This window comes from Ranitomeya imitator, chromosome 3 (genome assembly GCF_032444005.1).
Source record: "Ranitomeya imitator isolate aRanImi1 chromosome 3, aRanImi1.pri, whole genome shotgun sequence".
Taxonomy (NCBI): domain Eukaryota; kingdom Metazoa; phylum Chordata; class Amphibia; order Anura; family Dendrobatidae; genus Ranitomeya; species Ranitomeya imitator.
Window position 1 is genome coordinate 607,698,241 of NC_091284.1, and position 24,895 is coordinate 607,723,135.

The 24,895-nt window shown below is 42.8% G+C and overlaps 1 protein-coding gene across 2 annotated transcripts in view; it reads right to left on the bottom strand.

The window, feature by feature from the left end:
• Positions 1-6,740: 6,740 nt before the first annotated feature.
• SLAIN1 (SLAIN motif family member 1) overlaps positions 6,741-24,895 on the bottom strand; it is a 118,986-nt gene continuing 100,831 nt past the window's right edge. For both annotated transcript variants that reach the window (XM_069758071.1, XM_069758072.1), the window contains one exon: positions 6,741-7,716. In XM_069758071.1, the coding sequence (XP_069614172.1) occupies positions 7,641-7,716 (76 nt within the window). In that variant the 3' untranslated portion in view covers positions 6,741-7,640. The remainder of the gene's footprint in view (positions 7,717-24,895) is intronic.

Here is a 24,895-nt window from a genome sequence, read left to right on the forward strand (position 1 = left end):
TTGACATTTGGCCCTTTAGTATAGTAATATCTTTGAATTTAGGCTCCTGACTGTGATCTTGTTGCGCCTCGGTTATATGTGGGGGTACGCGCGCCGATCTGTGGGTTGCATTGTCGGGTGGCGGTGCACGTATAGTGTCGGCTGCGGGTATACTCCCGTATGCGGGGGCTGCATAAAGGACTCGTATTTGGGCTGCGCTGGATTAGGCAGCCTGGGAGCGTTGCTTTTGTTTATATTGCCTTGGATACAAGCTCCCTTCATGTCATGTGACTGTAGAGGTGGGCGGTTACATCTGCCGATTGGTCTCCCTGGTCCTTGGGAGGTGCCCTTGCGGTGTGGTGTGCGCATGCGTGTGACTCTGATGACGCTGATATTGCCGGGTCCGGTGATCGGTGTGGAGACCAGGACAGGATATGACGTGAGCGGTTTAGCTTACAACAGGGTGGCCGGTTGGTTGAATATACGCTTGTATGATTGGGACTATCTGATAGGCTATGTGTATTTTTAGGCGCCGTTCACAACAGTTAGGTATTGGTGGAGTTTGCTTTATCTACGATTGGTTTATATCTCCATAGTAACGTTAGATGCATCGATTGTATTGGTGGATGTAAAGATAAACAACATACATAGTATATTGTGTGTGTATCTTTTCCATGCTTCCTCTATGGTGTTTATATCTGCGGTGGTGGATTTTTAGTTGATATGTAATTGATGTGTGTTTTGTTATTTAAATGTGATATTATGTGACAGGGGGCGGACCTGGTGGTGATTGGTGTTTTGTGTAACATCCACGCTATTTAAGGCCTCTCCGCTGCAGGTTTAGGTATGCTTGACAAAGACCTCTGGGTCGAAACGTTGCTGCTACATGGCTCAATAAAGTTTGCACTTTGGTTGATGCCTGCTGCGGCTCCTCCTCCACTTCAGAGCTACTGCTGCCTGCACCCTGTTCCCCCAATGGCTGCCAATTGGGGACAACAACTGGGTCATCTATGACCTCTTATTCTATGTCCTGTGCACCTTCCTCTGTGTCACCGTGTAAGCCGGTGCTATAGCGTTCGTGACGGGGCTCCATAGTCTCATCATGGTCAGATTCTGGATCAGTACACTGCAAGGGCAATGTTCTGATCCGAGTCAAAGGAACAGCATAGTAATCTGGCTGTGGCTGTGCATCTGTGCACTCCATGTCCTATTCATCTTGTAATGGGCATGGCCTGTTAACAATTTCCCTTTCTAACCCAGGCACGGTATGTGTAAAGAGCTCCATGGAGTAACCCATTGTGTTGCCTGACGCATCCTTCTCTGTTGTTCTGGGTGAAGAAGACAAGGAAGCGACTTGTCCCTGACCGGGAACATCCACTGACGACGTGCTGCTTTTACATTTTGCACGTTCCAAAGAGGAGGCGAAAGAGCTAGAGGCAGAGTCAGCAAGGAAAGCCAAAACTTGTTCCTGCTGCTCCAGCTTTAAAAGCGGTTTTCCTACTCCCAGAAAAGGGAGCGTTCGAGGCCTTGTGTAGCCAGACGATGATGCTGGCTCAACAACTCGAGACTTAGGTGCTATATTGCTTTTCCCATGACCACCTGATGCTCCACCAACACTACCATCATTACCAGCTGTCAATGATCGCCCACGGCCACGACCTCTTCCACCAGACTTCCTCATTGTTTGAAAAATGTAACCAAACAAACAAACGGTATTTGGTACTGTAAAACCAGTTACAAGGTGTACTCAAACTTGTGGTGTATTTAAATCTCCCTTTATAAGTGGGTGAGACTGCAGGGAAAATCAGGCCCACTGTATAACAGTACACAGCTTAAGTGGCAGACAGATATGCCACTAACAGGACTGACGCAGATGCACACACTGCCAATAAAAATCTCCCCCTTTTTATTTTTTCTGGGAGACTGGCACAGATGCAGATTTGCCAATCTTAATCTCCCACTTTTTTATTTGTTATGGGAGAATAGTGAAGAAATCAGGCCCACTGCAATACAGTATATTTTCTGTGGCAGAAAATGACAGACAGATGCCACAGACAGGACTGGCACAGATGCAGATTTGCCAGTCTTAATCTCCCACTTTTTTATTTTTTCTGGGAGAATAGTGAAGAAATCTGGCCCACTGTAATACAGTATATTTTCTGTGGCAGAAAATGAGTGACAGATACCACAGACAGGAATGGCACATATGCAGATTTTCCTATTTTAATCTGCCCCTTTTGAATTTTTTTCAGGGAGACTAGTGAATAAATCTGGGCCACTGTATTAGAGTATATTTCCTGTGGCAGAAAGTGGCTTGTATATAACAAAACAAAAAAAGGGGGGGCTGTACTACAATTACTATCTCCCTACAGTAATCTCAGAAAAGTATGGCAGGCAACAATAAAAAGGACCTCTGCACACAAAAGTCAAAAGTGTGGACAAACAAACAAGATAGCTGTTCAGAAAGGAAGGAGCAAAAGGATTTGTGCTTTGAAAAAAGCAGTTGGTTTGCACAGCGGCGTACAAGCAGCAATGCAGCTATCAGGGAGCCTTCTAGGGCAGCCCAATGAGCTACAGAGCTGAGGAACAAAAATCTAGCCTCCACTGTCCCTGCAAACAAAAGGTGGCGTTGGACAGTGGAAATCGCTACAGCACAAGCGGTTTGGGGGTTAATGTACCCTGCCTAACGCTATCCCTGCTTCTGACGAAGCGGCAGCAACCTCTCCCTGTACTCAGGCAGCAGTAAGATGGTGGTCGGCATGCACTCCTCTTTATAGCCCCTGTGACGCCGCAGAAAGCAAGCCAATTTCTGCCATGCCCTTCTCTAAGATGGTAGAGACCAGGACCTATGTCATCACGCTGCCCACACTCTGCGTCCACCTTCATTGGCTGAGAAATGGCGCTGAACGAGTCATAGGAAACGTGACTTTGGCGCGAAGGTCGCCGACCGCGTGGCCGACCCCACACAGGAATCGGATCGGGTTTCACGAAACCCGACTTTGCCAAAAGTCGGCGACTTATGAAAATGACCGATCTGTTTCGCTCAACCCTAGCTGCAAATTCAGCAAATGACCATTTTCAGTTCTTTACAACCTATAAAGTGTTTGGAAACGCTACGGTTCATAATTTGGAATAGTGCATCATGTTTTTTTTAATAGAAATGCCGTTATCATTAGGAGGTTTGTACAATAAAAATTTGATTTACGATAAAATTTTGATTTATACTCTAACGGTTGATGATTTCATCAATATACTGACTCATTTGCATTGACCTATTAAGAAAATTAGAGAAAAATAGCATTTGCATAATAATTTGGAACATGGTGTACTTGCTTTGAACAGTCATTCTATGCTAACAGACTCCCCTTATGTAGGCTATAAGGCACTTTGTTACATGAGTACATATAACATGCATTTATAACAGATGAATAGGTTGAGGGGTATCTTGATGAGACAGTCGAGGGTATGAACAGCACCAGGAATATTAAAAGATTGGCAGGTACCTTGAGTCTACAGAGCTGACAGTGCAGCACCAGGAATGTCCAGGCAGAATTGCTAGTAAGAGCTAGGACCCATGGAAATTCTGGTATCCGACCAAACTTTAGTCCAAAGTTCGCTTCGGGTACCAGAACTGTACCCGCACCCCATTGAAATCAATGGGGACTTGAACTTTAGAACAAGAAAAGCAATCTCTCCCTCTCATTCTCCCTCTCCTTCCCCGAACTACTGAATTGTAAAACTGACTTCCAAGAGAAGTTCATGTTCTGAGTTCAGCACCGGACATGGACTTTGAAGAGAAGTCAGTGTTCAGTACAGGACAGTAGGTATCTGGTACAAACCGTGAACTTTACAGTTTTGGTTCATTCATCTGTACTCCGGAGCATCAGAGCACATAACTATACACTTGGCTGGACCAGAGCCAAGTGGGAAGTATTGGTTTACTTCATGAAAAAACATGATAGCAGTGTGCACTACAACCTGAATACTCAGACGGTGTGTAGCTGACTGAGCCAGCCTTAAAAGACCTTGGATGATGAGATCAAAAGGTGCATGCTGGATTACCCAAACAAGCTTGGCATTAACTAGCACAGAGGAAGCCGGCCATAACGGAAAGAAAAAAAAAAAAATCAGAGCTCAGTGCCAGGATACGTGGGTAACACCGTACTTACACTTTCCTTGCAGACTTGGTATTAGATGTAACAATGTGTATTGATTTTTGTCTAAAGTGCTCCATCGACCTTCTCAACCAAAAATTAATCTTGATGTTGCACAATGTTCCAAATTGAGGCTCTTTTTGCATCTGTTCATAACAGAGATGTGTAGAGAGCACATTATACAACTTATCTGAGCCATGCCTACTAGCAACCATTAGTTTATTATAGTATCAATTGTGGTTTTCATCTTTATGCTGACAAAATAGCTCTGCACGCTGCTCTATTCTTGCTATGAGATGCAATAAAACTGATAGAACCCCAAAACCATCTTTAAAAAGACAGAGCTGCATGAGGACTTAGTTATTGTGGAAAGATCTTTTGTTTTCATTAGTACTTATTTGGAGTACATTTAACATTTTAGATCTTGTTTTTGGAGGGCAGGTATGAACAAAATAAGCAAATCACTTTATATTTTTTTACCTAGTTTTTTGGCTTGTTTTTTTCTTTTTCCCATAATAAAGTTTATTATTTACCCTTCAATAAATATTATACAAAAAAATAAATATAAAAAGTTGGCTTCAGAAGCTGAATTTAAACAGGATTGCCTACATCATGAGTCAGCAACCTGTATTACTCCAGCTGCTGTGAAAAATACAACTCCCAATATGTCATTACAGCCAGTGTTTCACAGCAGTTGGAGGGATGCACGTTTCTAATCTTCCACCTACGTAAGAAGATGTCCTACCATGCTGTACAGTGTATTATTGGGGCTAAGGGATTCAATACCTGGAAGACCTACAGTTGTGGCCAAAAGTATTGACACCCCTGCAATTCTGTCAGATAATACTCAGTTTCTTCCTGAAAATTATTGCAAACACAAACTCTATTATTATCTTCATTTAATTTGTCTTAAATGAAAAAACACAAAAAGAATTGTCCTAAAGCCTAATTGGACATAATTCCACACCAAACATAAAAAAGGGGGTGGACAAAAGTATTAGCACTGTTCGAAAAATCATGTGATGCTTCTCTAATTTGTGTAATTAACAGCACATGTAACTTACCTGTGGCACCCAGCAGGTGTTGGCAATAACTAAATCACACTTGTCATGTGATGCTTCTCTAATTTGTGTAATTAACAGCACATGTAACTTACCTGTGGCACCCAGCAGGTGTTGGCAATAACTAAATCACACTTGCAGCCAGTTGACATGGATTAAAGTTGACTCAGCCTCTGCCCTTTGTCCTTGTGTGTACCACATTGAGCATGGAGAAAAGGCTACAAGTCCATCTCCAAAGACCTGAATGTTCCTGTGTCTACCGTGCGCAGTATCATCAAGAAGTTTAAAGCCCATGGCACTGTGGCTAACCTCCCTAGATGTGGACGGAAAAGAAAAATTGACAAGAGATTTCAACGCAAGATTGTGCGGATGTTGGATAAAGAACCTCGACTAACATCCAAACAAGTTCAAGCTGGCCTGCAGTCCGAGGGTACAACAGTGTCAACCCGTACTATCCGTCGGCGTCTAAATGAAAAGGGACTGTATGGTAGGAGACCCAGGAAGACCCCACTTCTTAACCCGAGACAAAAAAAAGCCAGGCTGGAGTTTGCCAAAACTTACCTGAAAAAGCCTAAAATGTTTTGGAAGAATGTTCTGTGGTCAGATGAGACAAAAGTAGAGGCAAAGAAAAGAGCACGGTCCCTACAGTCAAATATGGCGGAGGTTCCCTGATGTTTTGGGGTTGCTTTGCTGCCTCTGGCACTGGACTGCTTGACCGTGTGCATGGCATTATGAAGTCTGAAGACTACCAACAAATTTTGCAGCATAATGTAGGGCCCAGTGTGAGAAAGCTGGGTCTCCCTCAAAGGTCATGGGTCTTCCAGCAGGACAATGACCCAAAACACACTTGAAAAAGCACTAGAAAATGGTTTGAGAGAAAGTACCAGACCTGAATCCCATAGAACACCTGTGAAGAGATCTAAAAATGGCAGTTTGGAGAAGGCAGCCTTAAAATATCAGGGATCTGGAGCAGTTTGCCAAAGAAGAATGGTCTAAAATTCCAGCAGAGCATTGTAAGAAACTCATTGATGGTTACCGGTAGCGGTTGGTCGCAGTCATTTTGGTTAAAGGTTGTGCAACCAAGTATTAGGCTGAGGGTGCCAATACTTTTGTCTGGCCCATTTTTGGAGTTTTGTGTGACATGATCAATGTTTTGCTTTTTGCTTCATTCTCTTTTGTGTTTTTTCATTTAAGACAAATTAAATGAAGATAATAATACCAAAGAATTTGTGATTGCAATCATTTTCAGGAAGAAACTGAGTATAATCTGGCAGAATTGCAGGGGTGTCAATACTTTTGGCTACAACTGTAAGTCATTATTGAGATTTATAGAATGCCATTACAAACCATGGACATATCGCAAATATGTAGAAGGGACGCTGAAGGACTGACAGAAGAAGCCTTGCTCTTTCCAAATTCTTTAGATACAGTGGTCATTATTTTGCAGCATCTAAGATATTAAACTGGTGTAATTAGATCTAGTTCCAACCTGTGCCACGGTGGTCGCACCCTTCTGTGTACATTTATGGAAGAAAGGAGAAAAGAATACAAATACTGAAAAATATTCTTTATTACTGAAACATTCCAAAACTGCAGTATACAGATGTCATCATTATGAAATCATATACTGTCTTATTAAAGCATTAGTGCAATTTAATCTTGTAAAACGCCTATCAAAAAGTTTTATGTTCATTGAGACCTTTGATTTTTCAGTATTTTGACCGTAAGTAAAACCGTTGTGTACATAAGAATAGCCCACTCCCCATTGCAGCGTGAGCTGTAGAGTAATTACAATATTAATCAAAATCCTTAAATAATAATAAATTAACATAAAACATAAAAAAAGGAACGAGACAGTTATGGTGATTTGTAGAACATTACAGTGACTCTTCTTCCTGGCCTTTGTGCTTAGCAACAAAAATGTGTTATGGATGTTAATAAATAGATTCCAACCATACTATACAATGTGGTAAAAAGCAATGTATTTAACAATATTTTATGGCACAAAAGTGAAGCAGCGTCTTGAGACGTGTGCAATCATTCAATGTGTTACGATCATTTTTGCATTAAATACACAAAATCCACAAAGTCTGTAGTAACCAGTATTGCAGTGCTTACTTCAGTGTACAAAAACAGGTTAAGTGCATTTGGAAGTTAAAAAAATACAAAAAAAATTGTAAATAAAAAAAACCTCAGTGTGAATCATTATTTGCTGATGCATTTTGCATACATTTCATACATTATACATTTTGTTAAACAATACAGTTATAGTGAAAAGTATATATGAGTCCACAGCAAACATTAAGGAGCTACGTTGTCTTTGATAGCACGCTCACAAAACACATATATTACAAATATTAAAATTTCAAGAACATTGTTGTAGTACATGTCTTATTCCCAGCCAGCTGGGATATACATTACTCATAAAACCATTATTCACAACTGGTCAGTAGCATCCATCCCTCCAGTTTCCATCACGTAGAGTGCTCAGTGATGAAAGGGTCTTCGGAGGTTGAATGAAGCTGAAGGGAAAAAAAAAAGCGTGAAAGGGAAGAAAACAGTTAAACTTAAACAATCAATAAAACACACTCGCACTGATACTATAAATCTGATGTCTATTATTAACCACTTCGGGAATTCGGACATAATACGACCTTTGTCGGGTTTAGTTGCACGGAGCAGACACCATGCGCGTAGGATGCCAGCTGTGTTATACAGCCGACATATTCCTGTAACAGCAGAGATCGAAGTGAGTTAATTTAAATGGAACGTGTGCCTACTCTTATATTACTCCTGCCTAGTGTGTTTGCGAGGTGCAGATAGGTTTTTATGGCACCCAGAGGACTACTGAAGACCCCTGCCTCAGCCATCTTGGTGTCCTATGAAGTCAGTATTTTGTCAGCTTTTCACCTCAGTATTTGTAATTCAAAACCAGGAGTGAAACAATCAAAGGAAAAGTAGAATAGAAATACGTCACCACTTCTGGATTTTTTACCTGGTTTTGGCTTACAAATACTGGGGTAAAAACTCACCAAATAGCGTACTCAATGTGTGCATGTTGCCTAAAAGTTACGGGCACACACAAACCATTTCTTTTTTTCATATTTCTTCTTTCTGCTCTAACCACTAAACAAAACGAAAAAAAAACTAAAACTATATAACAAAAAACTAAGTTTGGGATGGCCATATTTGTACTGACCTGGAAGAAAAAAAAAAAAAAAATCACACTGGCAACTAATTTTATGAACAGCACAAAAGCATAAACCAAAAAGCAACAGCAGAATTATATTCTTTTAACTCAGATTTTTTTTTCTTGTTATCCAGTACATGGTTTAGAAAAATGAATGCAGGAACTCAAAACTATACACAAGCGGCTACGTCAGTAGAAAAAAAAAAAAAAAACGAACTTGTGAAAGAGGGGGCGGAAGGGGGGGAATAATGAAAACAAAATTGGAGGTGGTGTTAGGGGGTAAATATCAATAATATTAACACAGACTTTCAAAATATGGATATGTCAATAGGAAAGATATTAAAAAGTTGGGTATCAGATCCCAAGTAATGAGGGTAATCTCAGAGTATCCAACAGCTGCAATATCTATTCTTTAGACAATAGCCTAATTGTGGTTTAAGGGGATCTGTCAGCAAATTCAACTCCCCCACAATCTGCATGCAGATCTTTGAAGATCTAAAGGTGTTTTGGGATTTTCATCTCAATCTGTGGCTGCATTCCTGAGTATTTATCATTTTCATTCATATGCAAAGGAGGTGTTAAGAGCTCTGGGTGTAAAGGTACCGTCACACTAAGCGACGCTGCAGCGATACCGACAACGATCAGGATCGCTGCAGCGTCGCTGTTTGGTCGCTGGAGAGCTGTCACACAGACAGCTCTCCAGCGACCAACTATGCCGGTAACCAGGGTAAACATCGGGTTACTAAGCGCAGGGCCGCGCTTAGTAACCCGATGTTTACCCTGGTTACCAGTAAAAGTAAAAAAAAAAAAACACACTACATACTTACCTTCCACTGTCTGTCCCTCGGCGCTCTGCTTCTCTGCCCTGTGTAAGCACAGCGGCCGGAAAGCACAGCGGTGACGTCACCGCTCTGCTTTCCGGCCGCTGTGCTTACACAGGGCAGAGAAGCAGAGCGCCGAGGGACAGACAGCGGAAGGTAAGTATGTAGTGTTTTTTTTTTTTTTTTACTTTTACGCTGGTAACCAGGGTAAACATCGGGTTACTAAGCGCGGCCCTGCGCTTAGTAACCCGATGTTTACCCTGGTTACCAGCGAAGACATCGCTGAATCGGCGTCACACACGCCGATTCAGCGATGTCAGCAGGAAGTCCAGCGACGAAATAAAGTGCTGGACTTTCTGCAGCGACCAACGACATCACAGCAGGATTCTGATCGCTGCTGTGTGTCAAACTGAACGATATCGCTAGCCAGGACGCTGCAACGTCACGGATCGCTAGTGATATCGTTTAGTGTGACGGTACCTTAAAACAGTACTTAAGGAGCCTCAGTTTTCCAAAGTTATTTCATTGCCTGGTACTAGGGGGGTTTGTAATAAATCTCCAAAAATAATGGAAGCAATGGAGAATATCCTCGTAAAGCAAATAGATGAAGCTGCGACTTAAGGGGAAGTCATTATTATGGGGGACTTCAACTACCCTGAAATAGATTGGGGAACAAAAACCTGCAGTTGCAGCAAAGGTAATCGGTTTTTGACAACTATGAGAGACAATTACGGTACCTTTCACAACTGGTTCAGGACCCAACACGAAGGGGGGCACTGCTAGACCTAATATTAACCAACAGGCCAGACCGCATATCAAATATAAGGGTTGAGGGTCACTTGGGGAATAGTGATCACAAAATAATAAGTTTTCATGTATCCTTTAATAAGATGTGTAGTAGAGGGGTTACAAGGACACTAAACTTCAGGAGGGCAAATTTCCAACGGATGAGAGAGGATCTTGGTTCAATTAACTGGGACAATATCCTGAGACACAAAAATACACAAAGAAAATGGGAGACGTTTATTAGCATCCTGGATAGGACCTGTGCACAGTATATACCGTATGGGAATAAACATACTACAAATAGGAGGAAACCAATATGGCTAAATAGAGCTGTAAGGGGCGCAATACGTGACAAAAAGAAAGCATTTAGAGAATTAAAAGGAAATAGGCAGTGATGAGGCATTAAATAAATACAGAAAATTAAATAAATTCTGTAAAAAGCAAATCAAGGCAGCAAAAAATGATAGTGTTGGCCCCCTTAAAAATAGTCTGGGTGAAATGGTGGATGAGGATGAGGAAAAAGCTAATATGCTAAATGACTTTTTTCATCAGTATTTACACAAGAAAACCCCATGGCAGACAAAATGACTAGTGATAAAAATTCCCCATTAAATGTCAACTGCTTAACCCAGCAGGAAGTACATCGGCGTCTAAAAATCACTAAAATTGACAAATCTCCGGGCCCGGATGGGATATACCCCCGAGTACTGCAGGAATTAAGTACAGTCATTGATAGACCATTATTTTTAATCTTTAAAGACTCCATAATAACAGGGTCTGTACCACAGGACTGGCGTATAGCAAATGTGGTGCCAATATTCAAAAAGGGGACAATAACTGAACTCTGTAATTATAGGCCAGTAAGCTTAACCTCTACTGTGGGTAAAACCCTGGAGGGCATTCTAAGGGATGCTATGCTGGAGTATCTGAAGAGGAATAACCTCATGACCCGATATCAACATGGGTTTACTAGGGACCGTTCCGGTGAGACAAATCTGATCAATTTCTATGAAGAGGTAAGTTTCGGACTGGACCAAGGGATCGCAGCGGACGTAGTGTGTATGGACTTTTCAAAAGCTTTTGATACAGTGCCACACAAAAGGTTGATACATAAAATGGGAATAATGGAGATAGGGGAAAATATGTGTAAATGGGTTAAGAGCTGGCTCAGGGATAGGAAACAAAGGGAGGTTATTAATGGAGCAGGCTCGGACTGGGTCACGGTTAGCAGTGGAGTACCACAGGGGTCAGTATTGGGCCCTCTTCTTTTTAACATATTTATTAATGGCCTTGTAGGGGGCATTCAGAGAAGAATTTCAATATTTGCAGATTACACTAAACTCTGTAGGGTAATCAATACAGAGGACAATTTTATATCACAGGATGATTTATGTAAACTAGAAGCTTGGGCTGATAAATGGCAAATGAGCTTTAATGGGGATAAATGTAAAGTCATGCACTTGGGTAGAAGTAATAAGATTATTATTATTTATTATGATAGCGCCATTTTTTCCATGGCGCTTTACATGTGAGGAGGGGTGTACATAATAAAAACAAGTACAATAATCTTGAACAATACAAGTCACAACTGGTACAGGAGGAGAGAGGACCCTGCCCGCGAAGGCTCACAATCTGCAAGGGATGAGTGAGGATGCAGTAGGTGAGGGTAGAGCTGGTCGTGCAGCGGTTTGGTCAATCGGTGGTTACTGCAGGTTGTAGGCTTGTTGGAAGAGGTGGGTCTTCAGGTTCTTTTTGAAGGTTTCGATGGTAGGCGAGAGTCTGATATGTTGTGGTAGAGAGTTCCAGAGTAAGGGGGATGCACGAGAGAAATCGTGTATAACTATGCGCGTAAATCTAAATCTCTGGGCAAAACCGTCAATGAAAAAGACCTGGGTGTATGGGTGGATGACAAACTCATGTTCAGTGGCCAGTGTCAGGCAGCTGCTACAAAGGCAAATAAAATAATGGGATGCATTAAAAAGGCATAGATGCTCATGAGGAGAACATAATTTTACCTCTATACAAGTCACTAGTTCGACCACACTTAAAATACTGTGCACAGTTCTGGTCTCCGAGGTATAAGAAAGACATAGCTGAACTAGAGCGGGTGCAGAGAAGAGCGACCAAGGTTATTAGAGGACTGGGGGGTCTGCAATACCAAGATAGGTTATTACACTTGGGGCTAATTAGTTTGGAAAAACGAAGACTAAGGGGTGATCTTATTTTAATGTATAAATATATGAGGGGACAGTACAATGATCTTTTTAATCATAGACCTGAGACAGGGACAAGGGGGCATCCTCTACGTCTGGAGGAAAGAAAGTTTAGGCATAATAACAGACGCGGGTTCTTCACTGTAAGAGCAGTGAGACTATGGAACTCTCTGCCGTATGATGTTGTAATGAGTGATTCATTACTTAAATTTAAGAGGGGATTGGATACTTTTTTTGAAAAGTATAATCTTGCAGGGTATATATACTAGATTCCTTGATAGGACGTTGATCCAGGGAACTAATCTGATTGCCGTATGTGGAGTCGGGAAGGAATTTTTTCCCCAAGGTGGAGCTTACTATTTGCCACATGAGCTTTTTTTTTGCCTTCCTCTGGATCAACATGTTAGGGCATGTTAGGTTAGGCTATGGGTTGAACTAGATGGACTTAAAGTCTTCCTTCAACCTTAATAACTATGTTACTATGTAGTCTCTTTAGCTTGATTCCTGACTCACTGGGTGACATTGTGCGCAAGGCAAGGAAATCAGATGAAGCTATAGAGGCTGATAGAAAAAGGGAAACAAACATGGGAGGCAGTGGTTTGTTGGAGGGAATCTGACAGCTGATATATGCTGCCCAATCTGAGGGCAGCATGTATCAGGCATTGGCTAAATTATCTTAGCCAGGTATTTTTGACCCTGAAATGCTGGAGACCGAAACCACACTATAGACTATCCGGACAGGTGGGTCCCAGTAATTATTTCCTCAATCACGGCCCGGGATTGACAGGTCACTGCCTATGTTCACAGGGCAGCAGACGGGAAGAATCCCAGGTGCTTTTAGACTTTGTTTTTTGCTGACACACCGCAGTGTTTCAGAGTTAAACATGTCGTGTCTCCCCTTTTCCCCATAGTTTGTAAGCTTGCGAACAGGGCCCTCACTCCTCCTGGTATCTGTTTTGAACTGTATGTCTGTTATGCTGTAATGTCTATTGTCTGTACAAGTCCCCTCTATAATTTGTAAAGCGCTGCGGAATATGTTGGCGCTATATAAATAAAAATTATTATTATTATTATTATTATTAAACATACCTGACTGAGATAATATAACCAGTGCCTGACACGTTACCCACAGATTGGACAGCATGAATCAGCTGAAAGGTTCACTTTAAGCAAGTGCATTTAACATGCTAAGGGCTTTGGCCAGAAACGCATAAGAATTTGCAATATCTTGTAATTGTCTGAACTTTTTTTTTAATCCATGTGATATAAAAATCAGATTTTTTTTAATCAAAATTAGCTATATGGATCCTCTCTTCCTTCTTTCTTGTTATTTTTTTCTGGTGGTCAACGAACTTGGAACCAGGCTGCATCAGTGGGGAGCAACCGCCCATGTATCACGCCATAAGGTTTATTTCCACTTTTTTCCCTTTTCATTCAACAACTCATTTGCATATGAATCGAAAATACAGCTACAGATAGGAGCTATAAAGTGACAATAGGTTTATACTTCAAAGACTTGACCATATATGCAGTTTGGGTGAGGAGTGATTTTACTGGCAAATTCTGTTTGAAGAAGGCCTTCTCAACTCATAATATGCCTGTTTTTGTAAATACTTGCTGGTGGAGGAGGCCTAATGGTATGTGTATATGACATCTTTGAGATAGGTGCGAACACGGCAGGTTTTTCAGGATGAAAAGGTTTCAGGATATGCAAAATTCTCTTGTCTTGAAGAGTTTTTTTATAGCATCTTTTCAGTATTTTTTGTGATTTCTTTAGCAGCCAGCTTTTATTTTAAGCTTGTAAATACACTGTGTGCAGAATTATTAGGCAAGTTGTATTTTAGAGGATTATTTTTATTATTGATCAACAACTATGTTCTCAATCAACCCAAAGGACTCACAAATATCAAAGCTTAATATTTTTGGAAGTTGGAGTGGTTTTTTTTTTTTTTAGATTTGGTTATCTTAGGAGGATATCTGTTTGTGCAGGTAACTATCACTGTGCAGAATTATTAGGCAACTTAATAAAAACAAATTATATTTGCATCTCACTTGTTTATTTTCAATATTACTGCTCAAAATTTAGAAAACATTTCTGACATGCAAAAACAAAACCCCAAAAAATTAGTGACCGATGTAGCCACCTTTCTTTATGATGACACTAACAGCCTTCCATCCATAGATTCTGTCAGTTGCTTAATCGGTTTACGATCAACATTGCGTGCAGCACCCACCACAGCCTCCCAGACACTGTTCCAAGAGGTGTACTGTTTTTACTCCCTGTAGATCTCACATTTTATGAAAGACCACAGGTTCTCTATGGGGTTCAGATCAGGTGAAAAATGGGGCCATGTCATTTTTTCTTCTTTGAGACCTTAACTGCCAGCCACGCTTTGGAGTAGTTAGAGTCATGTGATGGAGCATTGTCCTGCATGAAAATCATGTTTTTCTTGAATGATACTGACTTCTTCCTGTACCACTGCTTGAAGACGTTGTCTTCCAGAAACTGTCAGCAGGTCTGGGAGTTGAGTTTCACTCCATCCTCAACCCGAAAAGGTCTCACAAGTTAATCTTTGATGATACCAGCCCATACCAGTAACCCACCTCCATCTTGCTGGCGTCTGAGTCGGAATGGAGCTCTCTGCCCTTTGCTGATCCAGCCTCTGGCCCATCAAGAGTCACTCATTTCATCAGTCCATAAAACCTTTGAAAAGTCAGTCTTAAGATAATTCTTGGCCCAGTCATGACGTTTTATCTTATGTTTCTTATTCAAAGGTGGTCGTTTTTCAGCCTTCCTTACTTTGGCCATGTCCCTGAGTATCGCTTGTGCTTTTTGTTACTCCAGTAACGTTGCAGCTCTGAAATATGGCAAAACTGGTGGCAAATGGCATCTTGGCAGCTTCACACTTGATTTTCCTCAATTCATGGGCAGTTATTTTGCCCAACACGCTTCTTGTGACCCTGTTGGCTATTTGCCATGAAACGCTTGATTGTTTGATGATCACGCTTCAAAAATTTGGCAATTTCAAGACTGCTGCATCCCTCTGCAAGACATCTCACAATTTTGGACTTTTCAGAACCCGTCAAATCTCTCCTCTGGCCCATTTTGCCAAAGGAAAGGAAGTTGCCTAATAATTAAGCACACCTTATATAGGGTTTTTATGTCATTAGACAACATCCCTCCTCATTACAGAGAAGCACATCACCTGATTTACTTAATTGGTAGTTGGCTCTCAAGCCTGAACAGCTTGGAGTAGGACAACATGTATAAAAAGTATCATGTGATCAAAATACAACTTGCCTAATAATTCTGCACAGTGTGCGTTGCTCAAAAAAATAAAAGGAAAAAATGTAAAACTAACAAAACAGGCCACATATTGAAACAGTCTGTTATCTCCGTCAGATGCCTGGTGTATCTGTGGTGTCCAAATCCTTGCTTTGTAGGCTTATAGTGCCTTTTTTTTGTCTGGTCGCCTTGGTCTATACAGTATTTCATGGTTAAAAATGTAAACAAACAAAAAGAAACACATCTTGAAACAGTCATCTCCCTCAGACACTCGGTGTATCTGTGGTTTCCAAATATTTGCTTTTCGGGTATACTGATCACATATAAGTTTTCTCAAAATTAACTCATTTGTATTGAACTTTTCAAATATTTTAGTAGTCCATTTAAAATGGACAAGTCAAGGGACCGGGAAGTGGACGTGATACTGATGGAGCATGCAGAGGACGAGGAATTGGCCAAGCTGAAAGTGGGCCACAACAAAATCCAACATCTCGCTCGACCTTCCTGCCCCAATTCCTAGGGGACCGCAGCACACCACTATTGAAGCCAGAGCAGTGTGAAACGGTTGTTGGTTGGATAGCGGATAATGCTTCCAGTCACTTAGCAACCACCACGTCTTCCACACGGTCAAGTCTGAGTAGCCATGAGTGTGGACCGCATATTCCTCACCCTGATCCTCCTTCCTCCAACCATGCAGAGTGCCCTGAGACAACTGATCCCACACTTGGACACTCCGAAGAGCTGTTCAGTTTTCCCTTCAAGGATTCCGGACTCTCAGCCGGTCACCTTTAAGTGGGTCCAGATGAGATCGCATGTAGCAATGCCAAAAGATTTGAACAGCCACGGTCACAAAAAGGCGATGGTGGGAAAGTGTCACAAGAGGTGGACAATGATTAGACACAATTGCCCGTAAGTCAGAAGGAGGAGCAGGGGTGCGGGACTGGAAGCCCAGGTGGTGGATGACATAGTAACTGACCCAACTTGGCAGAAGGACATGCAGAGCGAGACAGCAGCAACAAGGGGAAGGAGGCATAGCACCCCAACAGGCAGAAGCAGTCTGGTGGCTGCAGACAGAAGGCATGCATCCGTTCCCCATAACACCAACATGACGGAAGTTGCCATTTCAACTGTTAGATCTTCTCGAGTCTGGTTACATTTTAAAGACTGCCGATAACTAGTGATGAACGAATATACTCGTTACTCAAGATTTCTCAAGCATGCTCAGGGGTCCTCCGAGTATTTTTTAGTGCTCGGAGATTTAGTTTTTCTTTCCGCAGCTGAATGATTTACATCTGTTAGCCAGCATAAGTACATATGGGGGCTGCCTGGTTGCTAGGGAATCCCTAAATGTACTTATGATGGCTAACAGACGTAAATCATTCAGCTGCGGCAAGAAAAACGAAATCTCTGAGCACTAAAAAATACTCGGAAGACCCCTGTTGTGAATTCTTTTGGGTTCCCTCCAGTGGTTGTAGGTGGTAATGCAGTTGTCCCTGAGTTGCAGTCCTGGCCAGGTGTATCTGCTGATTGCAGTTCTGACTGGGGTATTTAGGTGTGCAGAATTCATTAGTCCTTGCCAGTTGTCCATGGTTCTGGGAGGTTTTGGATCTTTGTCTGGTTCCTCCTGCCTTGCTGCCAATTCAGCAAAGTGTCTGGTTTTTGTTTCTGTGGCACACATGCGGAGTGCTTAATAATTCTGTGCTATTCATTTATTTTCTCTTGTCCAGCTTAGATTGTGTCAGTGTTTTCGCAGTCTTGTTGGATTCTCTGGAGTTGCAGATATACGCTCCACATCTTTAGTTAGATGGTGGAATTTTTTGTATTTTCTGCTGTGGATATTTTTGGAAGGGTTTTAATACTGACCGCTTAGTATTCTGTCCTATCCTTTCCTATTTTAGCTTGAGTGGCCTCTTTTGCTAAATCCTGTTTCCTGCCTGCGTGTGTCTTTTCCTCTACTACTCACAGTCAATATTTGTGGGGGGCTGCCTATCCTTTGGGGTTCTGCTCTGAGGCAAGGTAGAATTCCTATTTCCATCTATAGGGGTATTTAGTCCTCCGGCTGTGTCGAGGTGTCTAGGATTTGTTAGGCACACCCCAGGGCTACGTCTAGTTGCGGTGTTAAGTTCAGGATTTGCGGTCAGTACAGTTTCCACCAACTCAGAGAAAGTTTTATGCAGCTCCAAGGTCACCGGATCATAACAGACCCCCGAGCATGCTCGAGAAATCTCGAGTAACGAGGATATTCGCTCATCACTACCGATAACCCCAAACAGACCATTTGCAGCACCTCCCATGCCTGCATCAGCAGGGGTAGCAAAACTACCAGCCTGACCATCACCAGCATGATCAGGCACATGGCAGCAAAGCACCCAACTTTGTGGGCCGAATTCCAGGCTCCAGGGACAGTGCCTCCAGGTGACATCACTGCTTCTTCCACTGTTTCACGTAGAAGCCAATCTCAAGTCCACAATGCATGCGAAGGTGCCTCTTGCCCTGCACCTGTTGTTGCCCACAGTCAAACAGCATCATCATCAAGCCCGTCCATGTCCCTGTCCCAGAGCAGACTTTAGTGGTCTATACCCCAGTCATTGAAACGCAAGCGGAAATACCCAGCCAATGTCCCACAGGCCACAGTACTAAATTTTAAGATTTCTCGTCTGCTTGTGCTCAAAATGTTGCCTTTTAGGCTCATTGAGAATGAAGCTTTCCACAACCTGATGGCAGCGGCCGTCCCAAGGTACTCGGTCCCCAGTCGCCGCTATTTCTCCCTGTGTGCCATACCGGCATTACACCAGCACGTGTCCCACAACATTACCCCTGCACTCAACAATGCTGTTCTGGGAAAGTCCACCTAACGACGGACACGTGGACAAGTGCTTGTGGGCAGGGATGGTGCATCTCACTGACGGCACACTGGGTTAACATAGTCGGACTTTGGGATGGAACACATCCTCCTGATGCCGAAGATTGCGGACCCTACGTCAATCAGAGTTGCCCCCACAGTCTACAGCTCCTGCACCTTCTCCTCCTCCTCTTCAGCCTCCATCTCTGAAATGAGCACATCAGTCAGAAGCTGGAAGCACTGCAGCACTGCCTCAGCCAAGTGGCAACAGGCTGTGCTGAAGCTAATCTGCTTAGGTGACAAACCGCACAATCGTGAAGAGTTTTGGACAGCGCTGAAAGAGCAGTCAGATTTTTAGATGACACCGCTGAACCTACAGCCAGGCATGGTCATGTGTGACAATGGCCAGAACCTGGTGGCAGCTCTGAGGCAAGGTGAGCTCACACACGTACCTTGCCTGGCCCATGTGCTTAACCTCGTCATTCAACATTTTCTCAAAAGCTACCCGGATCTTCCGGATCTGCTAGTGAAAGTACGCCGTCTGTCTGCCCATTTTAGAAAGTCAGCTACCGCTTCAGCCGCCCTTGCCGTGCTTCAGCAGCGCTTGAATCTTCCGCCTCACCAACTGGTGTGATGTCCCCACGCGTTGGAACTCTACATTGCATATGTTGGAAAGGATTTTTGAGCAGAAGAGGGCAGTTTTTGACTACCAGCATAAACAAGGCCGTCGTTATTCAGTTCAGACTCCACACAAGACCTCGGGAGTGGGCATGAATGTCAGACATATGCATCATCCTCAAAAACTTTGAGGACTTCACCAAGATGGTGAGCGGCGATGATGCCATTATTAGCGTCACCATCCCGCGTCTCTGCATTCTGAAAATCTCTATGCTCACAATTAAAGAGGATGCATTGCAGGCGGAGCACGAGAACATGGATCAAGGAACCATACAGGGTGATTACACTCAGCCCAGCCTCATGTTGTCCCAATGTGGACAATGAGGAAGAGGAGGAGGAAGAACAGGAGCTACTTTCATGCGCTATAGACGGTACTACAAGCACCGCTGTCATACCCTTTGTTCAGCGTGTTTGTTGTGAGGACAGGGAGGAGGAGGATGAGGAGGACAACAGGGTCAGTCATCCTGTTGGTGAGGACACGGAAGTCTTGCTTGTTAGCATTCTCGCATGCATGGCTGACTATGTTGCGTTGCGTTTTTCCGTGACCCTCGCATTATTAAAAATTTTCGGTGACACTCACTACTGGTTGGTGACACTTCTAGACCCACGCTACAAGGAGAACTTTTCAATCTCTTCTTCCAGAGGCAGACAGGTGTACTAAAATGTTGCAGTACCAGAGGGCCCTTGTAGCAGAATTACTAAAATAATTCCCATCTGAGAGCGCTGGCAGCAGACGTCAGAGTTTGTTGTACAACCAAGGTGTCCAAGTGAGAGAGATAGAAGTACAATACAACTCAGGCAGGGGAACAATTGCAAAGTTCTGGGACAGCTTTCTCAGACCCTTGCATCGTGCCGGCACAGAGGCAAGGGGTGCTGTCACAAGAAGTGCAATGTTTGGGAAGATGCTGAGGGAGTACCTTGCTGATCGTACAAAAATCCTCCGTGATTCCTCTGTGCCTTTTAATTATTGGGTATCCAAGCTGCACACGTGGCATGAACTGGCTGTCTAAGCCTTGGAGGTCCAGGCCTGCCCTGCTGCTAGCATTCTGTCAGAGCGGGTTTTTAGTGCCGCTGGTGGAATTATAACAGATAAGCACATCCGCCTGTCAACTGAAAATGCTGACAGGCTGACTCTTATAAAAATGAACAAGGACTGGGCAAGACTTCTGTACACCACCGAATGAAAACCGTGAAACATAACCTTAAATAAATGTCTTTTTTTGTGGAGGTGTATTCTCATGCACCTCTTCACAACCACACATGGGTATACGCTTCATGATTTGGTTGTTTGGTGTTATCCTCCTCCTTATCATCCACAATCACTAGAACACCAGGGTGAACATATTCTGTGATACAAAAGTCACTACATTTTTGTGCAAGGGTGTTTTTATGATGCCTGTTGATAATTTGAAACCCCCCAAAATTTTACTCCCCCAGGGGGAAATGTTTTTTTTTTTTTTTTTATGAGGCCCTCCTCTATGTTTCTTCCATGCGGGGATTGGGGTGCGTGCAAATTTTGGTCAAGGCGACCCTTGCATTCAATGGATAAGGAAACAGTTGGCAGGACCAACTGAAGAATGTGAAGTGTATTTTCCTGTGGCCATCCAGTAGCTGGGTTCAAAGGCTTATTGAGGTGCATATGAAATGGTAGCACGGCAGGCCTTGCAGTCAATACATATGAAAACAGTATGGGATTACAAAATGACAAATGTGAAGTGGATTTTCCTGTGGCCATCCACTACCTGGGTTCAAAGGATTCTTGGGGTGCATATGACTAGATAGCAGGGAAGGCCTTGCATTCAATGCATCATTTTTTCAGGAAGCCCTCCTGTACCTCTCGTGAAAGGGGTATTGGGGTGCTTTGTAATTCTTGGCTATCCAGCCACTCACTGCATAGGCAATAACAGTATAGGAGACCCACTGTTTAATAATGGCCTTTTAAGAATATTAATGCCGCCTGATGCCCCTCTAAAAATAGGCTCTGTGACTTTAAGAGTCCCTCCTTCATAAATGAAACAAGATGTGTTTGCTTATGTGTCACACAACACATGGCCAGCTAGTGTTGTTAAATGTTACAATGACATTTCCCAGTGAATGCATTTGTATTGGTTGAAAGCAATGTTAAAATTGAAAAACGCATCAAAAACTCTGCGTGTGAACATAGCACAAGTGGTGAAGGAACATTTTGGTCTGGGGTTAATTGTTTTGCCTTATATACAAGTCTTTACCCTGGAAAGGATGTACCTTCGCATATTTCCCAGCAAAATCGAATTTGGTTTTGTTTTTGTATGTTTTTTGGTGCACCTGTAAAAATGGGGTGAAATTCTGATAACATTGCTTATAGCTGTGACCTAGGAGTCAGAAATGCTTCCAGGGGTGATGCACATTATGTTCCTCTGCCATTTGAGCAGTGTTTCCATCATTTTCAGACGTTTTTAGACCTTAAAAGGATCCCGGGGGGGGGGGGGGGGGGGTAATCGCGGTAAAAGTACTCGGGTTTCCCATAGAGTCCCCGAGTATTCCAATATGTTTGACCCGAGCAATGAACACACGAGCATTTTAGTTCTCACCCATCACTAATTAGAACCTTTGTCATCTCAATCTTGCAACAGTCTCGTGTGGTTAAAGGGAACCTGTCACCCCGTTTTTTGAGATTGAGCTATAAATACTGTTAAATAGGGCCTGCGCTGTGTGTTCCTATAGTGTATGTAGTGTACCCCGATTCCCTATGTATGCTGAGAAATAACTTACCAAAGTCGCCGTTTTCGCCTGTCAATCAGGCTGGTCAGGTCGGGAGGGCGTGGTGACATCGCTGGTTCTTCCTCAGCTTTACGTTGGTGGCGTAGTGGTGAACAAGCAGCGCGCGATCTGCGCTGTAATCCCTTGCATCGGTGGGGGCGGTTATCTTCCTGGGGCCGCGCGTGCGCAGATCGAGTGCTCTGCTGCAAGGGGCTTCAGGAAAATGGCCGCGAGATGCCGCGCGTGCGCATTAGAGATCGCGGCGGCCATTTTCCCAAAGCCGAGTTTGCATCTCGGCTTTGGGAAAATGGCCGCCGCGATCTCTAATGCGCACGCGCGGCATCCCGCGGCCATTTTCCTGAAGCCCCGTGCAGCAGAGCACTCGATCTGCGCACGCGCGGCCCCAGGAAGATGGCCGCCCCCACCGATGCAAGGGATTACAGCGCAGATCGCGCGCTGCTTGTTCACCACTACGCCACTACGCCACCAACGTAAAGCTGAGGAAGAACCACCGATGTCACCACGCCCTCCCGACCTGACCAGCCTGATTGACAGGCGAAAACGGCGACTTTGGTAAGTTATTTCTCAGCATACATGGGGAATTGGGGTACACTACATACACTATAGGAACACACAGCGCAGGCCCTATTTAACAGTATTTATAGCTCAATCTCAAAAAACGGGGTGACAGGTTCCCTTTAAAGGACAAGGCAAGCCAGTGGTATTGCTTTCAAATATATGAAGTATACAAACATATACAGGACTCTAGAACATGTCTGACTAGTTCCAATTACTGAGAGAATATTCTTGCCATGGCTCTTGTGGTTTTGGGTGTTCCATCAGGCAGCCTCAGCAAAATAAATATCAGATCAAATAAAGGACAATTAACACCTTTTTATTCTTTCCAGTTAGAATAATTATCTGATAATATGTCTCCAGCATTGCTGGAAACCCCCAAGAGCCAGGTGTTCATGGTATGTAAAAATGTGTTCCCCATTGCCGGCTCTTACATTTCTGGGTTATTTTCTATTGATGGTTTCAAAAGTTTTAATTGTTTCCAACTTTAATCTCTTAAAAGAAATCAGTCAGTAAGATCAACTCTCTCAAGCTGTTTGTTTATATAGGCATGCAGGTCATGGGAAGCTAAATAAAATGATACCTTGAAATCTGTGATCCGATGCCTTATTCCAGAGAAATGTATGGTTTTCTAAATATATAAATGTGCTGTTACGATCTATGGGCAGAACATAGATGTCCTCGAGAGTCGGCCTCCAGAGTTTATTTTAAATTGAGTCCGAGTACCGATTAGCCAGATGGACGACCCTAGCTACTGCATTAAGGATGGGCTGGAGAGGGGAAAATTTAGTGAGGGGGAGGCCAATTAATAGAGCATTACAGTTGTCCAGGCTGGGGTGGATCAGGGCAACAGTGAGGGTTTTTGTTGTTTCCATGGTGAGAAAGGGGGGATTCGGTGTAAGCGACAAGAGTGTGCAAGACATTGTATATGGGAGGTGAAAGAAAGATTGGTGTCAAACATGAAATCCAGACAGCACGTCTGCTGCCGGGGCGTTATTATGGTGCTACCCACGAAGAGGGAGATGTCAGAAAATTACGGAGGTTAGTAGACGGTGGGAGCAGAAGAAGTTTTAGAAAGGTTGCATTTCAGATAGAGAACGGACATGATGTTGGAAACTGCAGACCGACAGTCACTGGTGTTCTGTTGTACAGCAGGGATAAGGTCAGGGGATGATGTGTAATGTGTGTCATCGGCATAAAGATGGTACTGATAGCCAAATCTGCTGATGGTCTGTCCAATTGGGGCCATGTAGAGAGAGAAGAGAAGTGGGCCAAGGAATGAGCCCTGAGGGTCCCCCAACAGTGAGAAGAGGAAACATAGTGGAGCCAGCGAACGATACACTGAAGGAGAGCGAGAGTTTACCCTAAAGAGAGCGAGTCATCTCTCCTGACATGTCTTTTTTACTAAAGGTTTCCTTTTCTCATAATACTATTATAGTTATTAGAGATATGCATGTTTTTCCTCCAGGAAGTGTATGAATAAATTGGTAACTAATTGGGCATTACTAGTCACTAGAGGTGTGCCCCTACAGAGTCTGTGATACTGTTCAATGAAAGCTGGCAGTACAAGACACTTCTTTAATAAGGCAAGTGTCGAGTTGTCAATATATTACATAGTTACATACAGCTGAAACCAGAAGTTTACATAAACTATATAAAATAGACACATATGCATGTTTTTCTCAATATCCGACATGAAATCAGAATAAACCTTTGCCATTTTAGGTCAGTTAAGATTACAATAATTATTAAATGTTTCAATTGCCAGAATAATGAGAGAGAGAGAGAGAGAGACAGAGAGAGAGAAAGAATATTTTATTTAAGGCATTTTTATTACTTACTACAAAGTCAAAGGTTTACATACATTTCATTAGTATTTCGTACCATTGCCCTTAAACTGAATTACTTGGGTCAAACGTTTGGGATATCCTTCCAAAAGCTTCCCACAATATAACCAAAAAAGAACATATAAGGAAGTCACACGCCCAATATAAAAATACAGACAAATTTTATTAATATACTCTAACATTAACATACATGTAAATATAATTGTAAAAAGGAACACAGACAAAGACACTGCTAACACGGGCATGTACCAAGAATTAGCACCATACAGTATAAACAAATGTTCAGTATACGTAGAGAAAAGCCACTGTAATAAATAAATTCACCATTAATATATCCAATAAGAGTAAGATAAATCAGCGTGCATAAATAAATACTACTAAATTATACCATTATATTCAAATATAAGGAAGGTGACGGGCACAAGGGGGCGTTCTTTGCGTCTGGAGGAGAGAAGGTTTTTCCACCAACATAGAAGAGGATTCTTTACTGTTAGGCAGTGAGAATCTGGAATTCCTTGCCTGAGGAGGTGGTGATGGCGAACTCAGTCGAGGGGTTCAAGAGAGGCCTGGATGTCTTCCTGGAGCAGAACAATATTGTATCATACAATTATTAGGTTCTGTAGAAGGACGTAAATCTGGGGATTTATTATGATTGAATATAGGCTGAACTGGATGGACAAATGTTTTTTTCGGCCTTACTAACTATGTTACTATGTTACTAAA